Source organism: Puma concolor, chromosome E4, assembly GCF_028749965.1.
Source record: "Puma concolor isolate L17-30 chromosome E4, mPumCon1.1.hap2, whole genome shotgun sequence".
NCBI classification, from domain to species: domain Eukaryota; kingdom Metazoa; phylum Chordata; class Mammalia; order Carnivora; family Felidae; genus Puma; species Puma concolor.
In genome coordinates this window covers 3,899,908-3,927,596 of record NC_141683.1, presented here as the reverse complement: position 1 = coordinate 3,927,596, position 27,689 = coordinate 3,899,908, and the positions used below count along the sequence as shown (strand labels likewise).

Below are 27,689 nucleotides of genomic sequence, written 5' to 3'. Positions count from 1 at the left end.
TAGTAAAGGTTTCAGGAGTAGAACTGAGTGATTCATCACTTAACATACAACACCCAGTGCTCACCCCAACAAGTGCCCTCCCTTAATGTCCATCACCCATTTAGGCCACCCTCCCCCCCCAACTCCCATCCAGCAACGCTCAGTTTGTTTCTGTATTTAAGAGTCTTTTATGGTTTGCCTCCCTCTCTGTAAATGATTCACTTGTAAGCAACGCACCAAATGAATTAGGCTTCTATTGTAGCACTCCTTTAGCAAAAAAAGTTTATTATTTTTTCCCAAATTATAAAAATTATACATGCAAAATATGGCATTAGGGTGGCACAGAAAAATATAAAAAGAAAATAAAAGTATCCATTAACACTCTATTTCCTAGAATTAACAGCTGGTATACCTATCACTGAATTTCTATCATGTACATATATAGCTTTTCTGTATTTGGATTTTATTTCCATGTGCATCGTTAATGGCATCCAGGTTTTTGGAAGGACATTATGCTGGGGTTTTCATATACAAATCAGGGTTGAGTTGTTGTTTCTTGTTTTTCCTGGGCTTGATGACCTTGAAGAAGAAAGAAATGAAGTTAGAGCAGGTGAGATGTAGCTAATTCTGACTTTCTCTCTGCACTGACACTGTCCTCCAACCACCAGTTGCATCCCATTCTCATAAGGTTCTTCTCACTCTCCCCTGTCCCCTTCAATGAATTCCTGTCCTTTGAGTCACCTCCCATATTGGTTGAGACCCTAAAATGAGATAGTCACTCACCCACAGCATGAGTGCACGTGGAAGGGCAGGAGAGAGAGGAAGGAGCAGGTGTACTCAATGCCAAGAGTTGAAGGGATGGTTCTCACGGGGAAGACAGGTGGGAGGAGGGTGTGAGTCTGGAATGGAAAGGCTGGAAGGTTTGAAAGACTCAGAACTGGAGATATCTAAGAGTCTGGGCCTTGCTGTGGGTCTGGATGTGTCAATCTTTGATCTATTTCACTCTGGTACTAGCCTTTGAGGGTCTTCCCACAATCTCACGTGGACAAAGAGTGTGGACTTAGTCCTGGAGGACCAATACTCTCTGTCTGTGTAGACCAGTCTGTGTATCTCATTAAAGGCAAGTTACTTTGTGTTGAGGTACTCAGGGGCCCTCTTGATCATTTAGGTCTGGTGTGAGCTCTGTTTGCCTTCCTCTGGGATAGATGGCATTTCCCCCATATTAAAAGTGATGAACCTGAAGTTTCTGGTGCTTAACTTCACCAGCAGTTAGAAAATCACAGAGCTAGGTTTTGAAAGAAATCGGCCTTAATGAAGCCCAAATTTACTACATAATCTCCCTGCTTTGATACATTCAACTAATTTTGTAATATTTAGCTAGGTATTATATCCTTTGAAGGCTTCTCTGGGGTTTCTCTCTCCAACACAATTCAAAACCTCCTTCTTTAAAGAAAGAAAGAATGATAGAAAGGGCAGTCATAAGTCTTCCACATTGGAAGAATGCTATTCCCCAGAAGTCCCCACCTTGATGAAGCTGTGAGTTACAGATCTCAGCTGTCTTGGATCCCCACTTAGTTCAAAGCAGATGAGTGTGAGTTTATCGCCTTCCTCACAGTTGACTTTGGTCAGTCGTCCATACACCAAGACGTCCATCGTCCCCGTATCATCTTGTATTTCATACAAAGTGATGCATTGATCCAACACCATTTTCTGCAAAAAAAAAATCAGCATGCTCCTCCTCAGAACTGGATCAGGTTCCACGTCCATGAGAAACACAGGGTGTGGGTGGAAACTTTTGTCTCCGACAGGTTAATATGAACTGGAGGTCCGGAAGGAGGCATAGCACATAGCTTAAGATGTTTTGTTCAGAGGATTCTCCTTATGAGTCAGAAGGATTGCCACTAATTCTCATTAAGTGGATTATGTCATTTCAGTCTGTACTTCTTTCCTGTCCATTCTCTACTCCCTCTTCCCAATCTGCCCAAATCCAGAATCTCGATCATCTAGTCCCATTGTTCTAGGTTCCTTCTCTCTCACTGTACTCATTAATTCTGCAAATGCACCTGTGTGCACAGCCACTTACACAGAGGGCACAGGAGACAACACAGGTAGAAGGAAAAAGCTGCATTTCAGGGCAGAATCATCTGTCGATTTCCTACTCTGGTTGTCACAACCAGCATCCAAGTTTGGGAGGGCAATTCTTTATTCACAATCAAGTTAAGCTGTCACTGAAAGGGATGAGACAGAACTCAAACAAAATCATAAGGATATGTGTACTGATAGAAAGTCTGCACTGTTCTGGGCCAGAGTACCTGTGAATGGATCATAGCATCTGCCAAAAACCAAGGATTTGGGGAAATCTCTTTCCGTAGAACTTACATGGCATTGCCTTCGGAAGAGGAATGTGAAGAGTTTTTCTAGCCCTTATCCTGAAGTGGGAAGGTTCTACCCAACTACCCTGGTCATTGGAGCCTTGAGTTCCTGTGTTTCAGAAGTGAACCAAACTCCACTTGGCAAGTTCAGACCTTTAAATTCGGGGGTTATAGATGAAACAGTACAAAACAATGGTGTGGGCTTACCTTATGCACCTGATACGCCCCACTCACAAATGTTCCTGGCTCTTCCGAGCAAAGCTCCTTGATTTTAGGAGTTGCATTTGCATTTTGGATCAGTCTGCTTGAGACCTCCATCTTTCGGTCAGCACTGACATCAGACACAGAAGAGACATCGTACACCTCCAGGAACCCGTTGCGGCCAATATAATCTGCTAAGGTGATGACTCTCTTTGGTATGAACTTGTCCTTCAGGCCGACATGAAAAACCTTCACTCGAAAGAACTGGCTCTCAGTAACCACAGTGGCATGAAACATCTTTCTCTCCTCGTCTGTGATGTCATATGCGAATGGCTCTGTGGCTTTCAGCACCATCACTTCCTTGGCGCATGTCTGTAAACCCTCTTCTCTGGAAGCTTTTGTAGGTACAGACTTCAATCTTGGTTTCTACTTGGAAGTACACATCAGAAAGTGGCCCAGTTAAGAAAGGGAATACACAGTCCTTTCTAGTGACAGCCACCTTAAGCTTAATGTCGAGCCTCCAGAAAGGCTCAGATTGGATGCATTTGGGGGAAAAAAATGAGCTAGAGAGAGAGAGCTGACCTAGTATAAGGTAGCTAGTGGAAGACATGGAAGAATTACATGTAATTGTACTTATTTTCTTCATCGTTTCATGCATTTGGGAGGAATATTATTTTTTCTGTTAAAGGCATTAACCCAAGATAAAACAACAACAACACCAAAACAACATTTCTCTGAGGAGAGCTCTGGAGAGCATAGAGGAAGAGGAAAATAGCCATGCTGTTGTGAAGGGATTCCCATTAGACATGAAGATAAATATATTATCTTAATTTACCAATCAGCATTTTAGTGAGCAAAGTAAGATAGCAGTAAGGAAGAAAATAAATCACCCTAACAGCACTGGCAGTGAACAGCTCTAGTCAGAAACCACAGATTTCATCTGGAACCAGTCCCGGTAGATGTCACAATTGAAAGAGGGAAACCGTGAGCCCTTTTCCAAGAAGGGCTGTGCTAAAAAGAGATTAGTTAAGCAGTCACTGGAGAAGTTCATGAACTTCCCTGATTTAGAAATGTTCTGGCTCCAGACTTGAACAGTAGAAGAATGAGCCTTCTGAAAACATGCTTCCTTGGCATAGAATTATTTGAACCCAATGATTCTAAAAAACAGCAGCATAGAAAAAGCTCTACAAAGAGAATAAAAAGTCCCCTAAATGTTAAAGCTTTAGATCGCAAAGCCTGGATTTGAATCCAGCACCAAGTAAATGCCTAGTGCACAGAAATGTCGTCAGCACTGTCTTTCCATGGTTTTTCAGAGGCCTGTAGTCTGCTCCAATAAACAGATATTTCATGCTTTGTGTTGACCCTGTTGGTGGAATCTTTGTTAGAGGGATAGCCTTGTAAAAGAAATTTCTCCATTTGGGTAAGCCACATATACTCCGTAATCTCACTGACAGGATCATGCTGAGCTATTGCCTTTTAAAACTCAGTTATCATACACTGGCATGACAAGAGTGGGGCTTGGAGGCTGAGGAAATATTGGTTTGGATCATATTTTGAAAGCATAAACAGGTCATTTTCTCTCAGAGTATATTCTCCACTTCCCACCTTGTTCATAAATCATGCTTTTCTGTGCTATTCCCTTCATCATAGCAGAAGTTGAAGGTGATAGTGATCTGTTTCTGGCTTTGAACCCAAAAAGCAAACCGAACGCACACCCTAGAGAAAATTGTTGGGAGTCCCCATGATGAATAACAACAAGGCTTTCATTCTCACCCAATGAAGCACAGACTGAAAGGTCAGACACCTTCTTGAAGGCCTCCTGTGCAGGTGGTCAGACCCCAGGAAAACACTGAGTCCATGGTGTGTTTATGTGTAAGAGGCTAAGGCACAGAAGAGCCTCCTGGGGTCCTGGTGCTCCATGGAGGATTCAGGGCAGCAGAAGGATTCTGACAGGAGGAAAAGTGACTGTGTCCCATGTATAGGCAGATGGGGACATAGAAAGTCACTTCCATAGAAAGTCACTTCCAAGCCAATACTCTACCCCCAAGGGTAGGCAACCACCATGGTCATGTCACGGTGGGACAGAGGTGAGCTAGGCGGGAGGGCATGCCTGCCTGTGCACTTGCCTCTCCATTCTAGTCTAGTCTTTCTCTAGAATCTGAGGTTATTCTCCCATAAAAGGAGAAGGTACACTCATTATAGTGGTGATAAATGCTGGAAAAGAAAAATAAAGGGACTCGTGAAATCGAGCAGAGGAAAGATGTGATGTATTGTTGGAGGCACATCAGTGAGGACCTGCCCGGTGGGGAGGGGAAGCAGTCAGGCTGATGTCTGAAGGTGGGTGTTTCTGGGTCAGTGAAAAGACAGGAGTAATGAATTCCCAACCAGAGAAATATCTTTTGTATACACATTGGACATGGGAGGGAGCCCCTAATGCTGGAAGAGAATCCAGAAGTGTGGTCAATAAGCCAAGAGGAGAGGGACGAAAGGAGACAGGAGACGAATTACATGCAGTCGTTCATTTTTCCTCCTGTGTTCATCTTTAGTGGTCTGACCATCCCCTATTCTCATTCCTGCACTAAGTCAGTAACCCTCTTCAGATCAGGAATTATTTCAAAATACACACTTTCAAATAGCAAAATACACACTTTCTATTACACTGAAAACTCACCACCTGCATTTAATAAGCTAACAGGTGACTTTTGTTATGTAAGGAAATTATACATAGTAGGGAATTGCTGAGAAGCTCTTTCCAGGTCCTGATGATTCCTGTGCTATGTTGTAGAGAGAGGAACAAGTACGGGGAAGAGCAAGACGGTACCTTGGTCGAGAAACTGCTGCCTGGCGTTGATGGAGGCATCCAAGGAGGCTGAGAGAAGGACCCAGGTGACAGGGCACCTGTGACGGAAGGTTGTCCAAGCTGACCCCATTCCGGCATTGGCTGCATCATCTCAAATTTTTCAGTTTTTATGGTTTGGGTTTCCATTTTCTGAAAATAGTTTTTTTCTCCCTGGTTAGTTGTCAGTATCAGGTGAACCACAATCCCTCTCTTCCTTCACCTCTCTCTCTCTCACTCTCCTCTCTCTCTCTTTTTGTCTTTCTGTCTCTCCGTCACACACACACACACACACACACACACACACATACACACACCAGGATCTTCAATCTGGAATACTAGCACATATAGGATACCTCCTTCTGCTCTCTGGTTTGGACCCCAACCAGGGTACAAACATCCCTCTGCAAATTTTAACCACACAGATGATTGAACTTTCATTGGAATGCTAGGCAATTCTAGTTCTATCTCTGCTTCCAAGGGCCCTATGTGAAGCTCGTCAAGACAACACGTGGATCGTGGCCTGGTAGAAAATCCTACCTGGCTCCAATGGAAACGAGTTTCAGAACTACTTGACTGAATTTCGGCATGTTTTCTCCACCATGTTTTTCACAGCCTTATGGTTCAGCAAATAAGCAAATTGGTTCCTACTCCTGTCCTTCAGCTCAGGAAACCCTGTGAATGCTTTGTTTTCCATGCCAGTGAGATTCCCCCCGTTCATCATCCAGAGGCAGGATTCTGCACCAGGCCACCAAATCCCTCAGAGATCTCAGGGACAGACAAACCCAATGAGGATTTCCCCCACGCTGTCCCAGGATCTGGACCTTTATGATTGTTTAAGGAATTGCAGAAAGAGTCTGTAAACTCGTTTGTCTTGACCACCTGTCCTTTTACTAACGAAAGCCCCTTTGGACCATCCTGCATCCGATATGCACGTGCCACCATTTTTATCACTTTTAGCATCCATTTGACCAGTTCATCAAGTGTCACTTGTGGATAAAGTTGTAGATGAGAGAGCTTCTGGAATACCTGCCTCTGGCAGGCGGCTCCTGATTAGAACACCGTCGGACCAACCCCCACGCCTCATTCCTCTTTTGCAGGAGGACAGAGCCTGGCTGTGGAAACAAGTCCACCCATGACTCTGGTTATTCACACATTAGAGGCATTAAAAAAATATTGCAACATCCGCACAGCTACGTGGATTTGGTTTGTGCCCGTGAAGAGCTCACGTGTTCACGCTCTGACACTCACTGTCTGTGTGACCTTTGCAGAATGTGTTTAACCTCTAGGAACCTCAGTTTTCTCAGAGGCGAAATGGCCCTAACAACAGGGCCAACAATGGCCCTGAGTGATAAATAATGAATGCTGTTATAAAGATGACATGAGATCACAGACACAGAGCACACAGGTTCCTGGGTCTAACACACTACGTGGGCAACATAGCCATGTCGGCCTTGTCACTGCTATTTCACGCTCTACTTAGAGATTTTGGTCGGCTGTGATCTGCAGATGCCTCATGTTGTATGTGGGTCCCTCCTGATGGCGTGGGAAATACTTCCCTAAAGTAGCCTCTCTATTCACTTCTGCCATAGGTAGCAATTTATCTCAAGGCAACCTTATCTTGATACTCCCTCAAAATCAGTGACACTGAAAGCTTCTATGATAGCAGTAGGATTTAGATGCTGAAAATATTTTTTACAAGTTTATTTCTTCATTTTAAGTGGAAGAGAGCAAGAATGCAAAGAAAGAGAGAGAAAGAGGAGAGAGAGAGAGGGAACGTGTGGGGTAGGGAGGCAGAGAGATGGGGAGAGAGCGAATCTCAAGTCAACTCTTCACTCTCAGCCCAGAACCCAATGTAGGGCTTGATCTCAGAAGCTGTGAGGTCATGACCTGAGCAGAGATCAGGAGTTGGATGTTCTACTGATTGAGCCACTGAGGCACCCCTAGATGCTGAAAATATTATTTTTATATGCATATTTTTTTTAAATAATGATTGAATTTTTTTTTTTGCTCTCTAGATTTTTCACTTATTCACCCTGTCTAGTTCTTTTTTTAATTTTTTTTTTTAACGTTTATTTATTTTTTTGGGACAGAGAGAGACAGAGCATGAACGGGGGAGGGGCAGAGAGAGAGGGAGACACAGAATCGGAAACAGGCTCCAGGCTCTGAGCCATCAGCCCAGAGCCCGACGCGGGGCTCGAACTCACGGACCGCGAGATCGTGACCTGGCTGAAGTCGGGCGCTTAACCGACTGCGCCACCCAGGCGCCCCTCACCCTGTGTAGTTCTTGAAACATGATGTTGTGAGCTGTTTGCTTCTGGAAACACAGAAAACAAAGGTAATATTTGTCTGCATCTGGTTTTGGGGAAACAAAGGGACAGAACCCACGCTTGAAGAAAATCAGTGGGAGACCCTGTGATGAATCAGAGCAAGGCTTTCCTGCTCATCTAATGAGACACAGATGGATGGTGGACCCATATTTTGCAGGCTTCCTGTGCAGGTGGCTGGACCCCGTGGAACAACCGACTGCATGGTGCGTTTATGGGAAGAGGCTGAGTCGGCAGATGAGCCTTCCCGGGGTCCCTGTTCTCTAAGACGTTTAAGGGCAGTGTGAGGATTCTCCCAGAATAGAAATGGCTGTGTCCCATATATAAGCAGGTGGGGACTGAGAAACTGTCACTTCCAAGCCAGGATGCAGGGTCAAAGCAGAGTTATCTTGAGATGTGCACATATGTCATTGTGCTAGCAGAGACACAGCGGCTGAGTTTTCAGTGACTGGAGAAGGACACATCCGCGGCCATCTGGGCCTGGGATCCAACAGGCACAGGTAGCCAGCTCCATCCCATGCATAAATCCTGGGGACCCTGGGTAGGGATGATGAGTTTTGGTGCTGACAACAGTAGGATCCACAAGACACAACTTGAGAAAGATGTCTTTAGGGAGTTTGTCCTCAAGTGCTATGTGTGTGTTGGGGCCGGGGTACAGCCTGGGTCAGAGGGCAGCTTGGGGCTTGGGTGACAAACTACATTAGAGAATAGTGATTCAAGTGTTGCCTGGCTCATTCCTCAGGTGGGTATTCCTGTGGCATTTGCCACAGAATGGACATTATATCTCCCGAGTGTAGGCAGCCACCGTGGTCGTGTCAGGGTGGGACAGAGGTCCGCTGGGAGGGAGGGGATACACACGTGTGCACTCACTTCTCCACCTCGCCTGGTCTTCCCCTATAATCTGAGGTCATGGTCCCATAAAAGGAGAACTTACACTCATTAGAGTGGTGATAAATGCTGGAAAAAAATCAAAGGACCCGTGACAGCCAGCAGTGGGAAGATGTGATGTGTTGTTGGGGCACATCAGTGAGGACTTGCCGGGGTGAAGGGAGTCAGGCTGGGGTCCGAAGGTGGGTGTATCTGGGCCAGTGAAAAGACAAGCGTCATGAATTCCAAACCATCGAGATAGCTTATGTTTACACACGCGACGTGGGAGGGAGCCCCGAATGCTGGAAATGAATCCAGATGTATGGTCAATAAGCCAAGGGGAAAGGGACAAAAGGAGACAGGAATGCAGGGTATAAACACCCTCCCATGTTCATCGTTAATGGTCCGGCCACCCCCTACCCCTACTCCTGCACCAAGTCGGTAACCCACTTGAGATTCGGAATTATTTCAAAATGCATACTTTCAAATAGCAAAGGATCTCTACTACACTGAAATCTCACTACCTGTATTTGATCAGCTAATGAGCGATTGTTGTTATCTAAGGAAATTATACATAGTATACATAGTACGGAGAAGCTCTTTATAGGTCCTGGTGATTCCTGTGCTATGTTGTAGAGAGAGGAACAAGTATGGGGGAGAGCAAGACGGTACCTTGGTCGAGAAACTGCAGCCCGGAGTTGGTGGAGGCATCCGAGGAGGCTGAGAGAAGCTCTCAGGTGACAGGGCACCTGTGACGGAAGGTTGTCCAAGCTGACCCCATTCCAGCGTTGGCTGCATCATCTCAGATTTTGCAGTATTTGTGTTTTGCGTTTTCTTTTTCTGAAAGTAGTTTTTCCCCTGGTCAATAGTTTTCAATATCTGATGAGCCACAATCTCTCTCCCTCTCTCTCTCTCTCTCTCACTTTCCTACTCTCCTGCTCACTCTCCTCTCCCCTTCAACTCTCTGTTTGTCTCTCTCTCTGTCTCTGTCTCTCTCTCGCATGTGCACACACACACACACACACCCCCCAGGTTCTTCACTCTGGAATACTATCACATATTAGTATACCTCCTTCTGCTCTCTGGCTTGGACCCCAACCAGGGTACAAACATCCCTCTGCAAATTTTAACCACACAGATGATTGAACTTTCTTTGGAATGCTAGGCAATTCTAGTTCCACCTCTGCTTCCAAGGGCCCTACGTCAAGCTCCTCAAGACGACATGTGGATCGTGGCCTGGTAAAACCCTACCTGGCTCCAATGGAAACGAATCTCAGAACTACTTGGCTGAACTTCGGGATGTTTAATTAGCCAAGTTTTTCACTGCCTTGTGCTTCGGCAAATAAGCAAATTCATTCCTATCTCCTGTCCTTCAGCTCAGGAAACCCTGTGAATGCTTTGTTTTCCATGCCAGTGAGATTCCCCCTGTTCATCGTTCCAGAGCCAGGATTGTGCACCAGGCCACCAAATCCCTCAGAGATCTCAGGGACAGACAAACCCAATGAGGATTTCCCCCAGGCTTTCCCAAGACTTGGACTTTTATGATCGTTTAAGGAATTGCAGAAAGAGTCTGTAAACTCGTTTGTCTTGACTACCTGTCCTTTTACTAACGAAAGCCCATTTGGACCATCCTGCATCCGATATGCCCGTGCCACCATTCTTGTCACTTTTAGCATCCATTTGACCAGTTCATCAAGTGTCACTTGTGGATAAAGTTGTAGATGAGAGAGCTTCTGGAATACCTGCCTCTGGCAGGCGGCTCCTGATTAGAGCACCGTCGGACCAACCCCCACGCCTCATTCCTCTTTTGCAGGAGGACAGAGCCTGGCTGTGGAAACAAGTCCACCCATGACGCTGGTTATTCACACATTAGAGGCATTAAAAAAATATTGTAACATCCGCACAGCTACGTGGATTCGGTTTGTGCCCGTGAAGCGCTCACGTGTTCACGCTCTGACACTCACTGTCTGTGTGACCTTCGCAGAACGTGTTTAGCCTCTAGGAACCTCACTTCTCCCAGAGGCGAAATGGCCCTAACAACAGGGCCAACAACAATGGTCCTGAGTGATAAATAATGAATGCTGTTATAAAGATGAGATGAGATCACAGACACAGAGCACCAGATTCCGGGGTCCAACACACTACTTGCGCAATACACAGCCATGTCGGCATTCTCACCGCTTTTTCATGATCTACTTAGAGATTTTGGTCTGCTCTGATCTGCAGATGTCTCTGTTGTAATGTGGGTCTCTCCTGATGGCATGGGAAATACTTCCCTAAAGTAGATTCTCTATTCACTTCTGCCACAGGTAGCAATTTGTCCCAAGACAAACTTAACTTAATATTCCCTCAAAATCAGTGACACTGAAAGCTTCTATCATAGCAGTAGGATTTAGATGCTGAAAATATTTTTTCAAGTTTATTTCTTCATTTTAAGTGCAAGGGAGTGAGAATGCAAAGAAAGAGAGAGAGAGGGGGGAGAGAGAGAGGGAACGTGTAGGGTATGGGAGCAGAGATGGGGAGAGAATGAACCTCAAGTCGACTCTTCACTCTCAGCCCAGAGCCCAATGTAGGGCTTGATCTCAAAAGCATGAGGTCATGACCTGAGCAGAGATCAGGAGTTGGATGTTCTATCGGTTGTATCACTGAGGCACCCCTAGATGCTGAAAATAATCTTTTTGACTGGATAATATGAGAAAATAATAATTGATTTCATTTCCTTCATCACCCTGTCCTGTTGTAGAAACTCGATGTCCTGAGCTGTTTGCTTTAGAAGAGACGTAGCTGTCAGAATCAAGAACAAAACCGGTCTACGCCTGGTTTCAGGTAAAAGTTGAACGGATCCCACATGGTAGAAAAAATCATTGGGAGACCCCATGATGAATCAGAGCAAGATTTTTGTGCTCACCTAACGAAGAAAAGACTGAGCAATCAGACACACGTTTTGTTCCTGTACAGGTGGCTGGACCCCAGGGAGGAATTCACTACATGTGTGTTTATGTGCAAGAGGCTGAGGGAGCTGATGAGCCTCTGTGGTCCCTGTGCTCCAAGGAGGATTCAGGGCAGGAGAACGTTGCTCATGGGAGTAGAAATTCTCATGGGAGTCATTTGTTTAAGGAGTCATCTGCGTAGGCCGACGGGACTTTGAAAGTGTCACTTCCAAGCCAGTATGCTTGGCAAAAGTAGCGTTATCCTGAGCTGTGTGCATATGTCATTGTCATAGCAGAGAGACAGCAGCTGTGGTGATTGTCATTGTTGTGTAATGAATTTTACAGAGTAGGGGAATTACTGAGAAGCTCTTTCCAGGTCCTGATGATTCCTGTGCTATGTTGTAGGGAGAGGAACAAGTATGGGGAAGAGCAAGACAGTACCTGGGTCGAGAAACTGCAGCCCGGAGTTGGTGAAGGCATCCGAGGAGTCTGAGAGAAGCTCGCAGGTGACAGGGCACCTGTCACTGCAGGTTGTCCAAGCTGACCCCCTTCCGGCGTTGGCTGCATCGTCTTCGATTTATCACTGCTTGTGGCTTTAGTTTTTCTTTTCTGAAAGTAGTTTTTTCCCCTGGTCAATAGTTTTCAATATCTGATGAGCCACAATCTCTCTCTCTCTCTCTCTCTCTCTCTCTCTCTCTCTCTCTCTCTGTCTCTCTCTCTCTCTCTCGCTCACTCTCCCACTCCGCTGCTCACTCTCCTCACCCCTTCCTGCTCTATGTCTGTCTGTGTGTCTCTCTCTCCCCGCACACTCACACACACACAAACACACCCCAGGATCTTCACTCTGGAATACTAGCACATATAGGATACCTCCTTCTGCTCTCTGGCTTGGACCCCAACCAGGGTACAAACATCCCTCTGCAAATTTCAGCCACACAGATGATTGAACTTTCTGTGGAATGCTAGGCAATTCTAGGTCCACCTCTGCTTCCAAGGGCCCTATGTGAAGCTCGTCAAGATGACACGTGGATCGTGGCCTGGTAGATAACCCTACCTGGCTCCAATGGAAACGAGTCTCAGAACTACTTGGCTGAACTTCGGGATGTTTCATTAGCCAAGTTTTTCACTGCCTTGTGCTTGCGCAAATAAGCAAATTGGTTCCTATCTCCTGTCCTTCAGCTCAGGAAAACCTGTGAATGCTTTGTTTTCCATGCCAGTGAGATTCCCCCCGTTCATCATTCCAGAGGCCGGATTCTGCACCAGGCCACCAAATCCCTCAGGGATCTCAGGGACAGACAAACCCAATGAGGATTTCCCCCAGGCTTTCCCAGGACCTGGCAGGAGGCGTCCTGATTAGAACACTGTCGGACCAACCCCTATACCTCATTCCTCTTTTGCAGGAGTATAGAGCCTGGGCTGTGGAAACAAGTCCATCCATGACGCTGGTTATTCACACATTAGAGGCATTAAAAAAATATTGTAACATCCGCACAGCTACGTGGATTCGGTTTGTGCCTGTGAAGAGCTCACGTGTTCACGCTCTGACACTCACTGTCTGTGTGACCTTTGCAGAATGTGTTTAGCCTCTAGGAACCTCAGTTTTCCCAGAGGCAAAATGGCCCTAACAACAGCACCCTGAGTGATAAATAACGAATGCTGTTATAAAGACGAGATGAGATCACGGACACAGAGCACCAGATTCCGGGGTCCAACACACTACGTGCGCAATACACAGCCATGTCGGCATTGTCACTGCTATTTCACGATCTACTTAGAGATTTGGTCTGCTCTGATGTGCCGATGCCTCATGTTGTATGTGAGTCCCTCCTGATGGCATGGGAAATACTTCCCTAAAGTAGCTTCTCTATTCCATTCTGCCACAGGTAGCAATGTATCCCAAGACAACCTTATCTTGATATTCCCTCAAAATCAGTGACACTGAAAGCTTCTATGATAGCAGTAGGATTTACATGCTGAAAATATTTTTTCAAGTTTATTTCTTCATTTTAAGTGCAAGGGAGTGAGAATGCAAAGAAAGAGGGAGAGAGAGGGAAAAGAGAGAGAAAGTATGTGAGAGAGAGAGAGAGAGAGAGGGAACGTGTAGGGTATGGGGGCAGACAGATGGGGAGAGAACGAATCTCAAGTCAACTTTTCACTCTCAGCCCAGAGCCCAAACTAGGGCTTGATCTCAAAAGCTGTGAGGTCATGACCTGAGCAGAGATCAGGAGTTGGATGTTCTATCAGTTGTATCACTGAGGCACCCCTAGATGCTGAAAATATTCTTTTTGACTGGATAATATGAGAAAATAATAATTGATTTAATTTCCTTCATCACCCTGCCCTGTTGTAGAATCACGATGTCCTGAGCTGTTTGCTTTAGAAGAGATGTAGCTGTAGGAATCAAGAGCAAAACTGTCCTACACCTGGTTTGGGGGAAAGTTGGACGGATCCCACACGGTAGAGAAAATCATTGGGAGACCCCATGATGAATCAGAGCAACATTTTTGTGCTCACCTAACGAAGAAAAGACTGAGCAGACACCCATTTTCTTCCTGTACAGGTGGCTGGACCCCAGGGAGGAATTCACTACATGTGTGTTTATGTGCAAGAGGCTGAGGGAGTCGATGAGCCTCCGTGGTCCTTGGGCTCCAAGGAGGATTCAGGGCAGGAGAACGTTGCTCATGGGAGTAGAAATTCTCATGGGAGTCATTTGTTTAAGGAGTCATCTGCGTAGGCCAACGGGACTTTGAAAGTGTCACTTCCAAGCCAGTATGCTTGGCAAAAGTAGCGTTATCCTGAGCTGTGTGCATATGTCATTGTCATAGGAGAGAGACAGCGGCTGTGGTTATTGTCACTGTTGTGTAATGAATTTTACATAGTAGGAGAATTGCTGAGAAGCTCTTTTCACTTCCTGATGATTCCTGTGCTATGTTGTAGAGAGAGGAACAAGTACAGGGAAGAGCAAGAGGGTACCTGGGTTGAGAAACTGCTGCCCGGGGTTGGTGGAGGCATCCGAGGCGGCTGAGAGAAGCTCGCAGGTGACAGGGCACCTGTCACTGCAGGTTGTCCAAGCTTATCCCCTTCCGGCGTTGGCTGCATCGTCTTGGGTTTATCACTGCTTGTGGCTTTAGTTTTTCTTTTCTGAAAGTAGTTTTTTCCCCTGGTCCATAGTTTTCAATATCTGATGAGCCACAATCTCTCTCTCTCTCTCACTTTCCCACTCTCCTGCTCACGTTCCTCTCTCCTACCTCCTCTCTGTCTGTCTGTCTGTGTGTCTCTCTCTCCCCTGCACACTCACACACACACACAAACACACCCCAGGATCTTCACTCTGGAATACTAGCACATATAGGATATCTCCTTCTGCTCTCTGGCTAGGACCCCAACCAGCGTACAAACATCCCTCTGCAAATTTCAACCACACAGATGTTTGAACTTTCTTTGGAATGCTAGGCAATTCTAGTTCCACCTCTGCTTCCAAGGACCCTATCAAGCTCCTCAAGACGACACGTGGATCGTGGCCTGGTAGATAACCCTACCTGGCTCCAATGGAAACGAGTCTCAGAACTACTTGGCTGAACTTCGGGATGTTTCATTAGCCACGTTTTTCACTGCCTTGTGCTTCCACAAATAAGCAAATTGGTTCCTATCTCCTGTCCTTCAGCTCAGGAAACCCTGTGAATGCTTTGTTTTCCATGCCAGTGAGATTCCCCCCGTTCATCATCCAGAGGCAGGATTCTGCACCAGGCCACCAAATCCCTCAGGGATCTCAGGGACAGACAAACCCAATGAGGATTTCCCCCACGCTGTCCCAGGATCTGGACCTTTATGATCGTTTAAGGAATTGCAGAAAGAGTCTGTAAACTCGTTTGTCTTGACCACCTGTCCTTTTACTAACGAAAGCCCCTTTGGACCATCCTGCATCCGATATGCCCGTGCCACCATTCTTGTCACTTTTAGCATCCATTTGACCAGTTCATCAAGTGTCACTTGTGGATAAAGTTGTAGATGAGGGAGCTTCTGGAATACCTGCCTCTGGCAGGCGGCTCCTGATTAGAGCACCGTCGGACCAACCCCCATACATCATTCCTCTTTTGCAGGAGGACAGAGCCTGGCTGTGGAAACAAGTCCACCCATGACTCTGGTTATTCACACATTAGAGGCATTAAAAAAATATTGTAACATCCGCACAGCTACGTGGATTCGGTTTGTGCCCGTGAAGAGCTCACGTGTTCACACTCTGACACTCACTGTCTGTGTGACCTTTGCAGAACGTGTTTAACCTCCAGGAACCTCAGTTTTCTCAGAGGCGAAATGGCCCTAACAACAGGGCCAACAACAATGGCCCTGAGTGATAAATAATGAATGCTGTTGTAAAGATGAGATGAGATCACGGACACAGAGCACACAGGTCCGGGGTCCAACACACTACGTGGGCAATACACAGCCATGTCGGTATTGTCACTGCTATTTCATGATCTACGTAGAGATTTGGTCTGCTCTGATCTGCAGATGCCTCATGTTGTATGTGAGTCCCTCCTGGTGGCATGGGAAATACTTCCCTAAAGTAGCTTCTCTATTCCATTCTGCCACAGGTAGCAATTTGTCCCAAGACAACCTTATCTTGATATTCCCTCAAAATCAGTGATGCTGAAAGATTCTATGATAGCAGTAGGATTTAGATGCTGAAAATATTTTTTCAAGTTTATTTCTTCATTTTAAGTGGAAGAGAGCGAGAATGCAAAGAAAGAGAGAGAGAGAGGAGAGAGAGAGAGTGAGAGAGTGAAAGACAGAGGCAATGTGTGGGTTGGGGGGCAGAGAGATGGGGAGAGAGCGAATCTCAAGTCGACTCTTCACTCTCAGCCCAGAGCCCAAACTAGGGCTTGATCTCAAGGCTGTGAGGTCATGACCTGAGCAGAGATCAGGAGTTGGATGTTCTATCGGTTGAACCACTGAGGCACCCCTAGATGCTGAAAATATTCTTTTTAACTGGATAATATGAAAAAATAATAATTGATTTCATTTCCTTCAACACCCTGCCCTGTTGCAGAAACACGATGTCCTGAGCTGTTCGGTTTAGAAGAGACGTAGCTGTCGGAATCAAGAGCAAAACCGGTCTACGCCTGGTTTCGGGGTAAAAGTTGAACGGATCCCACATGGTAGAGAAAATCATTGGGAGACCCCATGATGAATCAGAGCAAGATTTTTGTGCTCACCTAACGAAGAAAAGACTGAGCAATCAGACACACGTTTTGTTCCTGTACAGGTGGCTGGACCCCAGGGAGGAATTCACTACATGTGTGTTTATGTGCAAGAGGCTGATGGAGCCGATGAGCCTCTGTGGTCCTTGGGCTCCAAGGAGGATTCAGGGCAGGAGAACGTTGCTCATGGGAGTAGAAATTCTCATGGGAGTCATTTGTTTAAGGAGTCATCTGCGTAGGCCGACGGGACTTTGAAAGTGTCACTTCCAAGCCAGTATGCTTGGCAAAAGTAGCGTTATCCTGAGCTGTGTGCATATGTCATTGTCATAGGAGAGAGACAGCAGCTGTGGTGATTGTCATTGTTGTGTAATGAATTTTACAGAGTAGGGGAATTACTGAGAAGCTCTTTCCAGGTCCTGATGATTCCTGTGCTATGTTGTAGAGAGAGGAACAAGTACAGGGAAGAGCAAGACAGTACCTGGGTCGAGAAACTGCAGCCCGGAGTTGGTGAAGGCATCCGAGGAGTCTGAGAGAAGCTCGCAGGTGACAGGGCACCTGTCACTGCAGGTTGTCCAAGCTGACCCCCTTCCGGCGTTGGCTGCATCATCTTCGATTTATCACTGCTTGTGGCTTTAGTTTTTCTTTTCTGAAAGTAGTTTTTTCCCCTGGTCAATAGTTTTCAATATCTGATGAGCCACAATCTCTCTCTCTCTCTCTCTCTGTCTCTCTCTCTCTCTCTCGCTCACTTTCCCACTCTGCTGCTCACTCTCCTCACCCCTTCCTGCTCTATGTCTGTCTGTGCGTCTCTCTCTCCCCGCACACTCACACACACACAAACACACCCCAGGTTCTCCACTCTGGAATGCTAGCACATATAGGATACCTCCTTCTGCTCTCTGTCGTGGACCCCAACCAGGATACAAACATCCCTCTGCAAATTTCAACCACACAGATGATTGAACTTTCATTGGAATGCTAGGCAATTCTAGTTCTATCTGCTTCCAAGGGCACTATGTCAAGCTCCTCAAGATGACACGTGGATCGTGGCCTGGTAGATAACCCTACCTGGCTCCAATGGAAACCGGTCTCAGAACTACTTGGCTGAACTTCGGGATGTTTCATTAGCCAAGTTTTTCACTGCCTTGTGCTTCCACAAATAAGCAAATTGGTTCCTATCTCCTGTCCTTCAGCTCAGGAAACCCTGTGAATGCTTTGTTTTCCATGCCAGTGAGATTCCCCCCCTGTTCATCATTCCAGAGGCAGGATTCTGCACCAGGCCACCAAATCCCTCAGGGATCTCAAGGGCAGACAAGCCCAATGAGGATTTCCCCCACGCTGTCCCAGGATCTGGACCTTTATGATCGTTTAAGGAATTGCAGAAAGAGTCTGTAAACTCGTTTGTCTTGACTACCTGTCCTTTTACTAACGAAAGCCCCTTTGGACCATCCTGCATCCGATATGCCCGTGCCACCATTCTTGTCACTTTTAGCATCCATTTGACCAGTTCATCAAGTGTCACTTGTGGATAAAGTTGTAGATGAGGGAGCTTCTGGAATACCTGCCTCTGGCAGGCGGCTCCTGATTAGAGCACCGTCGGACCAACCCCCACACCTCATTCCTCTTTTGCAGGAGGACAGAGCCTGGCTGTGGAAACAAGTCCACCCATGACGCTGGTTATTCACACATTAGGGGCATTAAAAAAATATTGTAACATCCGCACAGCTACGTGGATTTTGTGTGCCCATGAAGAGCTCACGTGTTCACGCTCTGACACTCACTGTCTGTGTGACCTTTGCAGAATGTGTTTAACCTCTAGGAACCTCAGTTTTCTCAGAAGCGCAATGGCCCTAGCAACAGCACCCTGAGTGATAAATAACGAATGCTGTTATAAAGATGACATGAGATCACGGACACAGAGCACACAGGTCCGGGGTCCAACACACTACGTGGGCAATACACAGCCATGTCGGCATTGTCACTGCTATTTCAGGATCTACTTAGAGATTTTGGTCGGCTCTGATCTACAGAGGCCTCATGTTGTATGTGGGGCCCTCCTGATGGCGTGGGAAATAGTTCCCTAAAGTAGCCTCTCTATTTGCTTCTGCCACAGGTAGCAATTTATCCCAAGACAACCTTATCTTGATATTCCCTCAAAATCAGTGACACTGAAAGCTTCTGTCATAGCAGTAGGATTTAGATGCTGAAAATATTTTTTCAAGTTTATTTCTTCATTTTAAATGCAAGAGAATCAGAATGCAAACAGAGAGAGAGAAGAGAGAGAGAGAGATAGAGAGAGAGAGAGAGAGAATGTGTGGGGTAGGGGGGGCAGAGAGATGGGGAGAGAGTGAATCTCAAGTTGACTCTTCACTCTCAGCCCAGAGCCCAGTGCAGGGCTTGATCTCAGAAGCTGTGAGGTCATGACCTGAGCAGAGATCAGGAGTTGGATGTTGTACCGATTGAGCCACTGAGGCAACCCTAGATGCTGAATATATTATTTTTGACTGAATAATATGAAAAAATAATAATTGATTTTTTTTCCCCTCTCCATATTTTTCACTTATTCACCCTGTCTAGTTCTTGAAACATGATGTTTTGAGCTGTTTGCTTCTGGAAACACAGGAAACAAAGGTAATATTTGTCTACATCTGGTTTTGGGGAAACAAAGGGACAGAACCCACGCTTGAAGAAAATCAGTGGGAGACCCTGTGATGAATCAGGCAAGGCTTTCCTGCTCATCTAATGAGACACAGATGGATGGTGGACCCATTTTTTGCAGGCTTCCTGTGCAGGTGGCTGGACCCCGTGGAACAACCGACTGCATGGTGCGTTTATGGGAAGAGGCTGAGTCGGCAGATGAGCCTTCCCGGGGTCCCTGTTCTCTAAGACGTTTAAGGGCAGTGTGAGGATTCTCCCAGAATAGAAATGGCTGTGTCCCATATATAAGCAGGTGGGGACTGAGAAACTGTCACTTCCAAGCCAGGATGCAGGGTCAAAGCAGAGTTATCTTGAGATGTGCACATATGTCATTGTGCTAGCAGAGACACAGCGGCTGAGTTTTCAGTGACTGGAGAAGGACACATCCGCGGCCATCTGGGCCTGGGATCCAACAGGCACAGGTAGCCAGCTCCATCCCATGCATAAATCCTGGGGACCCTGGGTAGGGATGATGAGTTTTGGTGCTGACAACAGTAGGATCCACAAGACACAACTTGAGAAAGATGTCTTTAGGGAGTTTGTCCTCAAGTGCTATGTGTGTGTTGGGGCCGGGGTACAGCCTGGGTCAGAGGGCAGCTTGGGGCTTGGGTGACAAACTACATTAGAGAATAGTGATTCAAGTGTTGCCTGGCTCATTCCTCAGGTGGGTATTCCTGTGGCATTTGCCACAGAATGGACATTATATCTCCCGAGTGTAGGCAGCCACCGTGGTCATGTCAGGGTGGGACAGAGGTCCGCTGGGAGGGAGGGGATACACACGTGTGCACTCACTTCTCCACCTCGCCTGGTCTTCCCCTATAATCTGAGGTCATGGTCCCATAAAAGGAGAACTTACACTCATTAGAGTGGTGATAAATGCTGGAAAAAAATCAAAGGACCCGTGACAGCCAGCAGTGGGAAGATGTGATGTGTTGTTGGGGCACATCAGTGAGGACTTGCCGGGGTGAAGGGAGTCAGGCTGGGGTCCGAAGGTGGGTGTATCTGGGCCAGTGAAAAGACAAGCGTCATGAATTCCAAACCATCGAGATAGCTTATGTTTACACACGCGACGTGGGAGGGAGCCCCGAATGCTGGAAATGAATCCAGATGTATGGTCAATAAGCCAAGGGGAAAGGGACAAAAGGAGACAGGAATGCAGGGTATAAACACCCTCCCATGTTCATCGTTAATGGTCCGGCCACCCCCTACCCCTACTCCTGCACCAAGTCGGTAACCCACTTGAGATTCGGAATTATTTCAAAATGCATACTTTCAAATAGCAAAGGATCTCTACTACACTGAAATCTCACTACCTGTATTTGATCAGCTAATGAGCGATTGTTGTTATCTAAAGAAATTATACATAGTAGGGAGTTACGGAGAAGCTCTTTACAGGTCCTGATGATTCCTGTACTATGTTGTAGAGAGAGGAACAAGTACGGGGGAGAGCAAGACGGTACCTTGGTCGAGAAACTGCAGCCCGGAGTTGGTGGAGGCATCCGAGGAGGCTGAGAGAAGCTCTCAGGTGACAGGGCACCTGTGACGGAAGGTTGTCCAAGCTGAACCCATTCCGACGTTGGCTGTGTCTTGTTAGATTTATTGTTGCTTGTGGTTTTAGTTTTCCTTTTCTGAAAGTAGATCCCAACCCTCTGGGTAATGGTTTGCAGTTTGAGGTAAACATTACTACTGAGCCAATCAGTTTTTTATTACTAGATTATAAAGACTAAAACTTCTGTTTCAGGAAACAGGGGACCACATGGAGTCTGTCCTCTGAGAGATGACGGGAGGTGTACAGCCCACAGTGATGGGAGTTTCACACAACAACTGGGAATCTCCCCTCCTCCCTGTGGCCCGAAGGATGCTGCACCAGGATTTGGAAAATCTAGAATTGAATTGTGTCTCTTTGGTGAGCTGCCCTCCTGGTGAGACTTCCCCTTATCCCACATGTAAAGAGGGGTCCTGACTCCACATCTCCTTCCCACGGAGTTATACACACGAGTTATAGTGAACACAGTTCTGAAACATGACGGGTGATGGCCAACTACGGGTGGGTGATTGTTCACTATGGATTTGTTGACTCCAAACCTCATTTTCATTCTGCCCCTGGAATCCCTTTTTTCTTGATTCTTCTATTTGCAGGTTGAGAAATGAAGGAAGAGCTAAGTGCTCCCAGGAAGCTAATCAGGGGAAGAGCCATAGGGGAAGCTTCTTCAGCGGGACCTTTTGCATCTTACCTTCGACACAAGTGTATCATCCACTGGCCGTGAAGCCTTGTTTGCGGTGGATGTCGATTCAACAGTACTGGACGCCTCCTGCTTTCTTTTCTTCACTGGAGCCAGTCCCTGAGTTTTGTACTTCTTCATAACTGAGGCAGCAAAGAGAACATGGTAAATCCAAAGAGGCCCTTCTAGGGCAACTGCATCACGTTCGGTGCTATTTCCTCGGAGCTCCTGCCTGTGGGTCTGAGGTGGCGTTTCTGTCCCCCCTGTGTCCATCAACCAGCCAGCCCGGCTACAGGTGCTGACTCAGTCTCGGATGGTCTCCTTCCTTCCCCACGGGCGCAAGCCCACCCCTCCATCGTCCGGACTCCCGGGAACCTCAGTCAAACCCTCTTCCAACCCATTTATCCTATATTTTCCTTTTAAGAATATTAAGTTTTCAAAATGCCGATGGTGGGTTAACTCCTATGGAAGGTCTATTTGAATTACAGCAAGCAGAGAAAGGAAATCCGATCTAATTAGTGACGTGACAAACTGGTGATGCTTGACTTTTTAAAATATGTTTTTACGAGCCACTGATTTTACGGGAGGCAATGGTTTCACATCTGCGAGAGAGGAGTTTTTCTTTAAGCACTGCCTCACGTTTGTTGCTAGGGAATAGAGTAACGGTGGGATAAATATTGTGAGGGAACAGTATACGCACCGTTTGCAGTATTTTTAAGAGTCACAATTTTTTCCTAATTTTGTCGTCACCCTGTAACCATTGTAATGTGGGGGAAGCCTCAGCCTTTGTCGTCAACTCCTTCTGCCTTTTTTCTTTACCCACATCCCCCAAATACACCCTGTAAAATACAGTGCCCCCCTTTGTAGGAAAGGAATTGTTCAACTGTCAACCTGTTGGCGCTTGAAGGGCCACCTCATCTGGGCAACCGAGTCGTAAATTGGCAAAGGGATCTCCCCGCTGTGCCGACACCAGGGCTCTGCTGGGCACAGAGGGCGGGCACATGGACAGTGAGGGCTCCTCTGCATTACCTTTTCTCTTCTCATTTTTAATAGTTTTCACAGTGTCTTCTAGTCCTTCTATGTCTTTGAGCAGCCTCAGGAGTTTGTTCACACAGAGAATCCCCCGGAACTTCTTGTGCATCATGTCAGCAATCTTGACCTTGGTATAGTCTTCTTTCATTTTTGAAGTCAGTCCCAAATCAGAGTCCAGCAGGGACTTAACCATGCTAAACTGGTCGTCGTTGAGGGGCTGAAGCCCTTTCAGCAGAAGAATTCTCTTGCATTCTGTCTCCATCTCTCAAGGTCTGTCTAAGCAGGAGAAAAATACCATAGGGCGTTACATTCTCATCGGAACAATTTAAAAGCCTGGTTGTGTCTATGTGGGTGAGTGGCCCATGTCAAGGTGTTGTCCTTGAGTGTGTGTGACAAAGACCAGGTGCATCACTGTGCAAAATGGGTTGAGATCTGCTGCATTCAGAACTTCTTTTTTAAAAAAAAAATTTTTTTTAAATGTTTATTTATTTTTGAGACCATGCGAGAAACAGAGTGCAAGCAGCGGAGGGGCAGACAGAGGGAGACACAGAATTTGAAGCGGGCTCCAGGCGCCGAGCCGTCAGCCCAGAGCCCGACGCGGGGCTCGAACCCACAAACTGTGAGATCATGACCTGAGCCGAAGTTGGACACTTAACCGACGGAGTCACCCAGGCGCCTGCATTCAGAACTCCCAAGAAAGTCTTTTCATTTAATAATGACAGTTGTGTCGGGTCAGGGCAGGTGTGGTGGCAGGAGGTCTGGAAAGAGGTAGTGTTTTCTGTGCGTGGAGTGTGGGCTGTACGGTGTCACAGGGCACCTGCTCCCGGCGGCCATCCCCTACTGGGGCTGCGGTGTCTCCCTGGATGTCTGCTCGCTGGCTCCTGACCCTGTTACCCTCTCTGATGGCCGAGTGGACCGCAGTCTCTCACCCTCCGTGACTGTCCCCGCCACCGGGGCGCTCGCTTCCACACCAGGGACCTGCCCATGTCCACCTGCCTTCCCCTAGCCCGTCCTTCTAGCGTCCCCTCTCCCTGGGGCTTGGGCATGTCCTCTGTGTCCTCTGTGTCCTCTGTGTCCTCTGTGTCCTCTGTGTCCTCTGCGCCCTTGTCCCCTGCTGGCCTTCTACCTGCTCCCGCGTGCACGATCACAGCATTTTTTTTCTGGGACCAGTTAGTAGTCCTCTCACTGGAGTTCTACACTCCGGCTAGAGCAGGAACACTGCACTCCTTTGGCGCAATTATTTAGCAGTTCCTTGATTTTACCCTTCTAGGCTGAATTCCTCTGAACAGTTCTTTCGGAGAGCCAGATGTCCCTCTATCCAGCCATGGCTCTGTCCCACTTGGCAGCCGCCAAGAATTCCCCTGTTTGTTTTTGAAATTTTTCTTGCTCCCCACCCTAGCTTGGAGAGCCTTGAATAATCTGCATCTTTTTTTTTTTTTTTTTTTTTTTTTACATCTGTGCCTTTTGTAATTCTTGCGGCTTATGTTCCAGAAATATACAACCCATGTCGCCTCTTCATGCATCAGGACTTTGCTAATTCCCTCCCTGCTGCCTAACAAGCTGCTCTCGCCTTTCTTCCTCCGACTGACTCCTCGGAGCCTTCAGGACTCCGCTGAGGCTTTGTCTTCCAAAAGCCACCAGAGTCCCCCTGTTGGACCGAGGGTCCCGCCTCTGGGCGCCTTTAGCACCTCTCGTACTTCCTCTATGGCACTCAGTACAAGGTACGGATTCCACTTTTCTGTTTAAATTCATCAATTGTTCTTATTCGGGCACCGTGTGTTTGTGTAGCTTCTGTATAATTAGCATGTTCAAATCCCCAGGGCTGTGAATGATTCCTTCCTGCGAGGGTACGAGATCCTCGGATTGGTCAGGCTCATGGATTGAAGGATAAACCCACAAGATGGATGATAGCAGAACTGAAGATCATTAACAACAAAGTAAAAGTAAAAACTCTGGAAGCTTCCAGAAATGAAGAGCAGATTACCTGTAAAGATTCAAGGAGCAGCCTGAATCTGACACTCAACAGCAAAGCTGTCCACCAACAGTAAAACAGGGTAATTTTCAAATAGTATTTGTTCAAATTCCATATCTGTTTCAAAGCTGAATAGTGTTTAAAATGAAATTTTTGTGTGTGTGGTATATATGGGTGTGACAACATAATTCGTTTGCAAAATAAGATATAATACGATATAAGGTGACAGGAGGCTAGGTCTAATCTTTGTTCATTCCTCTTAAATATGAACGTGCATTTTGTATTTCCAAAATATTAGTGTGTTTGATTTTAGAATAATCATCCAGACCCCCTCTTGGGTTTCTAGTATTACAGTATTTGTTTTTGTGTCTTGTTTGTTTGTTTCTATTTTTTTAATGTTTGCTTATTTTTGAGAGAGAGGGAGAGAGAGCATGAGCAGGGGAGGGGCAGGGAGAGAGGGGGACAGAGGATCTGAAGCAGGCTCTGTGCTGACAGCGGAGAACCCCATGTGGGGCTCGAACTCATGAACCATGAGATCATGACCTGAGCCGAAGTCAGACACCCAACCGACTGAGCCACCCGGGTGCCCTCTAATATTACAGTATTCAAAGTAGGTACACTAAATAGCCTTTCTGAAATGCCCCGATTGTGAATTTCGAAACAGATGCAGCCCCAGGGGTATCAGAAAAGGTACTGCCTACATAGAGGGAGGGCAGAATAATTTTGAGAGCAGAATTCTAAGCTGGTCAAACTGATATTTAAATGTGGGGGCCTCAGAAACTATTCTCTGATATTCAAGGCCTTGTGGTTTGTACGACAAAGACCTATAAGGAAACGTCTATTGGAAATGATATTCGATAATGAAAATGACACGTAGAGCCCAGAACTACTGCAAGCCAGAGCGAGGACTACCTTGGCGAGGTGTGCCTCTGTCTTACAAAGAAATGCAACTTCGACTAAAGGCGAGAGAGACAGGAAGCATATCGACACGGTGGGGGAAGGGAGGAAAGCCAATGGGGCCCTTCGCTAATGTATTTGTCTTAAAGGATCAGATAAAGGTATACGTAAAAACAGAAGCACGAGAAAGGAGCATTCAGAAGTGTCAGGAACGGGAACGAGAGTGGCCAAAGCCAAACTGTACCCCTTAATTATCAGCAGACACAGAAATGGCCCTAACGAGTTAAGTGGAAAGTGTAGTCAAATGGCATTTACACAATCTGCCAATGTATTGTTAACAAAAGATCACTCACTTAAAGGTGGGGAAATAAAAGACAAATATTTCATCATGCGACGAGCAACCAAAAGAAAACCAGCTTATCTCTATTAGTGTAGCTTTAAATAGATCTGGAGACAAAAAAAATATCATCAAAGCACAACACAATGACAAAGCTGACGTCCCAGGGAAATAACACAGTTGTGATTGTGTATTTACTTGCTAATCGAAAATATATATTATTTTTGTTGTGATATCCCTTTATAATGCTATAAATATTATGTAATTTATTTTATAACATGATTCGCCTATATATAAAAATTATAGTTGTACTATTATATCGTATGTTTCTCTCCATACATCCACACACACTTGTATATATCATCGTGTATGTAAATTTGACAGACGTACGGGACGAAAACCTCACCATGGCACGGTTTTTATGCGTGATGATTTTAACGCATCTCGCAATTGCGAAATAAAATTTTTAAAAATCAGTAAAGATTTAGAAAATCCGACCAACGCAATTAATAAACATAATTAACGAGGTTTATCTAACATACCCCAAATTCTGAAATCAGCATGAAAAATCTCACACTCTAACGAGAGCAAATGAAATAGTATTATAACAGGCCGTCCAGAAAGTTGCTCAACAATTCTGCAGGCAGGCAATAGAAATCTATGTATAACTGACTCCCTCCCTCTCCCTTGCATCTTGCCACTAGAAAAAAGTCAGTAATTTTGAGGGAGGTAGAAAGTAATACTAAAAGGAACTGAAATAATGGCTCTGGAGTATAAGATAAAAATTAAACTGTCTAAAAGAGGTAAAGAAGCCATGTTTTTGCATAACTGTGTCTGTGGAAAGGAAATTTTTTCTGCTGTGTGTGTGTGTGTGTGTGTATGCGTGCATGTGAGTTTTCTAAGATTAGGATAATACCATACAATCAACTTTAAATGCAGATGTGTGTTTTACTTCATATTAGGTTATGATACTTTCCTCCTTGTGCTTCTATCTTGACTTTTGCCCGGGACCCTGCCACAGCCACCACGTTTCCTGTGCACTTTCCAGGGAAGGAAACTAAACAGTTTCTCTAAATATAACTCATGGCAGTAATCACCTAGGGAATAGATTTTAATATCTTCTATAGTCAAAATGTATCTCCCTTTGTTCAGGCCTCAGATGTGGTAGAATGAGAATGTCTGTGTTTTGCCTGAGCTGTAAAGGATGAGAATCAAGCTACTGTTGGAGAGTCTGGGTGGCTCAATCGGTTAAAGCACGTGACTCTTGATTGCAGCTCACGTCATGATCTCACGGTTCATGAGTTTGAGCCCTGCTTTGGGCTCTGACCTGACAGCATGGAGCCTGCTTGGGATTCTCTCTCTCTCCCTCTCTCCCTGCCCTTCCCCTACTCTCACTGTCTCTCTTTCTCTCAAAAATACATAAACAAACTTAAAAAAAAATAGAACGAAGCTACTGTTTTCATTTTTCTGACTGTAGTTGATAACCAGCACAACCCCCCCCCCCCATTCTTTATAACCGAAGTCCCCTGGATGTTTCCTGCTCAGCCAATATCTCTTGACAGAAAGCCCACGGTTCTCACCTTGCTGAAATTCCCCACAAGTCCAGATCTTGAGGTCTTCTTCAGAAATGCAGGGATCACTGCTTATTTTGTTTGAGGAGAAAGATCAATTAGGAAAGCCCTTAGAGACTGAACTGCAAGCTATTATAATCTCCTGAAGGGCACAGGAAAAAGAAGTGTTTTGAAAGATAGCAATCAGAAATGGCACCGTGTAGAGTCACAACTTGACTAGTTTTGGTTCCCTCTCACTGTGCTGTCCCCTG

General features: G+C 46.1%; 1 protein-coding gene across 12 annotated transcripts; it reads right to left on the bottom strand.

Moving 5' to 3' along the window:
• Positions 1–244: 244 nt before the first annotated feature.
• LOC112851656 (pyrin and HIN domain-containing protein 1-like) lies at positions 245–27,689 on the bottom strand. 12 transcript variants are annotated; one of them, XR_015246175.1, is made up of 13 exons: positions 27,448–27,687; positions 22,659–22,937; positions 21,642–21,772; positions 20,868–21,035; positions 17,192–17,359; positions 14,486–14,653; positions 11,954–12,121; positions 9,255–9,422; positions 5,374–5,541; positions 2,559–2,978; positions 1,584–1,689; positions 763–878; positions 245–558 (listed from the first exon to the last, which is right to left on the bottom strand). XR_015246175.1 is itself a non-coding variant. In XM_086694101.1 (13 exons), the coding sequence occupies exons 2-13, from the start codon at positions 22,921–22,923 to the stop codon at positions 504–506; spliced, it is 2,181 nt and encodes a 726-aa protein (XP_086550227.1). In that variant the 5' UTR covers positions 22,924–22,933; positions 27,448–27,688; the 3' UTR covers positions 245–503. The 12 variants fall into 12 exon arrangements, 11 of the variants coding, with proteins under 11 accessions (XP_086550227.1, XP_086550226.1, XP_086550231.1 ...); XM_086694101.1 differs by having other exon boundaries at positions 1,504–1,689; positions 22,659–22,933; positions 27,448–27,688; XM_086694100.1 differs by having other exon boundaries at positions 1,504–1,689.

Excerpts from the sequence above, each read along its gene's own strand:
- LOC112851656 (XM_086694101.1), bottom strand. The coding sequence starts at position 22,923 with ATGGAGACAGAATGCAAGAGAATTCTTCTGCTGAAAGGGCTTCAGCCC. Across the intron at positions 5,542-9,254 it reads GCTGCAGTTTCTCGACCAAG|AAAATGGAAACCCAAACCAT; the intron begins GTACCGTCTTGC and ends AACTATTTTCAG. Across the intron at positions 559-762 it reads CACGTGCACTCATGCTGTGG|GTCATCAAGCCCAGGAAAAA; the intron begins GTGAGTGACTAT and ends TTCTTCTTCAAG.